The following is a 3,377-nucleotide window of genomic DNA, read 5'->3' as shown; positions in this document are numbered from 1 at the left end:
GGCTGCGCCCCGCTCGGGGCGGCTCGGGGTGCTGCGGGCGGGGAGCCCTTCCCGCGCAGGTCCCCGCGCTGCTCCGAGCTCAGCCGCCGGGGCGGGAGCCGGGGCGCTGCCTGCGAAGGCAAAACCTTGGGCTGACCCAGGCGTGTGGCAGGGGGACGTGTCCCTCCGGGGGTGGCTGTGGGGCAGCAGGTGCTCAGATGGGCGCGGGGTCCTGCCGGGCACGGCCACGCAGCTGCCAGGGCCACCTCGGCACCCCTGGTGCTGTCTGGAAGCTGCCGTGGGCCCGTGATGCTGGGGGGCCGAACTATGGTGGCAGCTCTGTGCCTGCTCGGCAGGGCCGGGTGCCCAGGCTGGAGACGTGGGGAGATGTGAGGCCTGCAGACCCCAGTGTGAGGAGCTGCGGGCTCATCGCGGGGGCTGAGGCTGGAGAGCCGACACGGCCGCTCTGCCCGGTGGGGCAAAGGCAGTGGCTGCAGTCCCAGGCGGACACTGGGGAGCAGGACGGGGGCAGGAGCACTGAGCCTGCAGCACTTCACCCCGGGGTCTGGTCGTGCCCGGCTCACTAGCCCTGCCAGGCAGCTGGGCGCTCTGCACGGGGCCAACTCGGCTGACAGCTGTCCAGGTGGGTGCCAGGGCCTTGCACCGGCCCTGCCGCACCTCGGCAGCCTGTGCCCTGCCCTGTCCCCACAGTGCCTGCGTGTGCCTGTGACTGTGCCACACCAGGGAGTCCAACAGAAACCTGCCCCAAGAGCGACCTCGTGCCCTGGACCTGGTGCCAGCTCCTCCATCTCCTGTGCCTGCTGTACCACGCACTGACCCTCCTCTGTGGCAGCCTCTGGGGCCCTTTGGCCCCCCCGGCTCCCCTGCTCCCAGTACAGGGACGTTATGTGGGGGTGAGCCCGCCCAAGATGTCCCCTGGGGGACTGTGGTGAGCTGGCCCCAGCCAGCATCCAAGCACCCACACATACTCCCCCTGCAGCGGGACGGGGAGAAAACAGAAAGCACAAAAGCAAAAATAAAGTTGTGAGTTGAGAGAAAAACACTTTAACCTGTGAAAGAAAGGGGAAAAATAAAACAAACCCCAGAGCTGTGAAGGCAGCCGCTTGTCGCCTCCCACCAGCAGCCGGGTGCCCAGCCAGTCTCCAAGCAACAGCCACACTGGTAGAGGAAGGCCTCTGCCTCCAGCCTTGCTGCCGAGCATGACACTGAGACACAGAGCATCCCTCCGACTGCTGGGGTCACCTGTCCTGGCTCTGTCCTCTCCAGTGTCCTGCCCCCCTGGGCCTCCTCGCTCCGGGGGAGAAAGGGCAAAGGGAGCCTTGATGCTGAGGGAGCCCAAACACGATGGTACCCCCACGTCCCCCAGCCACACTGCTCTGGGATGAGCCGTCGCCATACAGGGGCCAGCATCCCATGGACCCCACACACCCACCACACCAGCCCGTGCCCAGGCTGATTGCCGTGGCCTCATCTTGCCCAGGTGAGGGGCTGGGGTCCCAGGCAGGGATCCTCATGGCCGGCAGTCACCGGTGGACCCTGGACAGGCCCCCGGCAGAGCGCCCCAAGAGGGGCTGCCGGTCGGTAGCAGCGAGCAGATGGCGGGGCGGGCCGAGCCGACAATCCCCCTAATCCGGTCAGGGCAGCGGGGGCCGAGCTGAGCTGAGCCGGGCCATGGCGGGCACACGGACACAGGGCCGCCTCCTGCACTCGCTGCTCTGCCAGGTGGGACTGAGGGGACTGATGGGTCTGGGGATGGGGCTGGACCGGGCTGGGGGTGACAGGCCAGGCTGGGAAGCAGCTCTGGCCCGGTGGGACCCCCCCTGACCATGCTCCCCCCCCAGTTGTGCTGCTGCTGTGGCTGCAGATCCTGCCGCGGGCTCCGCCTGTCCACGGGCACCCGCATCCTCTACACTCTCCTGCACGTCCTGGCCTCTGCCGTGTGCTGCCTCATGCTGTCCCGCACTGTGGCCCAGGCCATCAAGGAGAAGGTGATGGTGGGAGCTGGGACACGCAGGGTCCTGAGGTGCTGGGGGTCCCAGGGGCACTGAGGGTGCTGGGGTGCCAGGCATCCCCACGACATTTAGGGGTCCCAGGAGCACTAGAGGTGCCAGAATTGCCGGGGAGCTGAGAGAACTGGGGTGTTGGGGATACTAGGAGTAACAGGGCTGCTGGGAGTGCCAAGGTTGCTGGGAGCACCAAGGAGGGAGCAGTGCCAGGGGTACTGAAGGTGCGAGACTTGCCCAGCATTGGGGTGCTGGGGGTCTCAGAGGTATTGGGGGTGGAGAAGGTATTGGGAATGCTGGAGGGTCAGGAGTTCAAGGGCGCTGGATCCTAAGGGTGCTGGGCCCATCAGCAGCCCTGTCCCTTCGCTCTCTGTGCCTGCAGCTGCCCTTCTGGGTGGTGCTGTGCAACCACCTGCCCGGGGGCACAGACTGCGAGCAACTGGTGGGCTCCTCGGCTGTGTACCGGGTCTGCTTCGGCACCGCCTGCTTCCACCTGGCACAGGCTGCCCTGCTCCTCAACGTGCGCTCCAGCACCGACTGCCGCGCTCAGCTCCACAACGGGTACAGGGATGGAGCACAGGGCTGGGGGGGCTGCTGGGGAGCTGCTGGGAGCCCTGTCCCTCTGACACTCACTGCCCTGCAGGTTCTGGTTCCTGAAGCTGCTGGTGCTGGTGGGGCTCTGGGTTGCCAGCTTCTTCATCCCCGAGGATGGCTTCATTCAAGGTGTGTCCCCCACCCCACAAAAGCTGGCATCCCAGGCCCCAACGTGCCCCCGGTGCCAGCCCCACCTCTGCCCTCCCCCCCCAGCCTGGCACTACACGGGCGTCTGCGGGGGCTTTGCCTTCATCCTCATACAGCTGGTGCTGATCACGGCTTTCGCACACACCTGGAACAAGAACTGGTGAGTGTCAGGGTGCCGGGCGGGCACCTGCCTGCTGCCGGCTCTCACCCACTCTCCTGGCAGGCTGACGGGTGCTGCGCAGGACAAACGCTGGTACCTGGCCGTGCTGCTGGCCACGGCCACCTTCTACACCCTTGCCTCCGCCGCTTTCTCCTTCCTCTACAAGTACTACACCCACCCATCCGCCTGCCTCCTCAACAAGGTGCTGCTCACCATTAACGGCAGCCTCTGCGGCATCATGTCCTTCGTCTCCATTACGCCCTGTGTGCGGCTCAGTGAGTACCGCGTGATACGGCTCGGTACAGGCCACTGCACTGCAGAGCTGGCCGCACCCTGGAGCTGGGGCAGGCAGCTGGGGGCTCCCAGCTCAGGGCCAACACTCAAACACCCGGGGAGGACACATAACCCCAGGGCTCCCGCCTTCTGCAGGCCCCTCCTGCGCCTGGGTGCAGGGTGTTGGGCAGGAAAGTGGT

The 3,377-nt window shown here is 66.7% G+C and overlaps 1 protein-coding gene across 1 annotated transcript in view; it reads left to right on the top strand.

Annotated features, from left to right (window-relative positions):
- The first annotated feature begins 1,618 nt into the window (after positions 1–1,618).
- SERINC4 (serine incorporator 4) overlaps positions 1,619–3,377 on the top strand; it is a 4,702-nt gene continuing 2,943 nt past the window's right edge. The window contains exons 1-6 of the mRNA XM_026856141.1: positions 1,619–1,722; positions 1,842–1,988; positions 2,386–2,564; positions 2,647–2,726; positions 2,811–2,904; positions 2,968–3,179. Coding sequence (XP_026711942.1) covers positions 1,672–1,722; positions 1,842–1,988; positions 2,386–2,564; positions 2,647–2,726; positions 2,811–2,904; positions 2,968–3,179 — 763 coding nt within the window. The 5' untranslated portion in view covers positions 1,619–1,671. The remainder of the gene's footprint in view (positions 1,723–1,841; positions 1,989–2,385; positions 2,565–2,646; positions 2,727–2,810; positions 2,905–2,967; positions 3,180–3,377) is intronic.

Source organism: Athene cunicularia (assembly GCF_003259725.1).
Source record: "Athene cunicularia isolate RWA chromosome 10 unlocalized genomic scaffold, athCun1 chr10_part1, whole genome shotgun sequence".
Lineage (NCBI taxonomy): Eukaryota > Metazoa > Chordata > Aves > Strigiformes > Strigidae > Athene > Athene cunicularia.
This window is presented reverse-complemented; position numbering and strand designations above follow the sequence as displayed.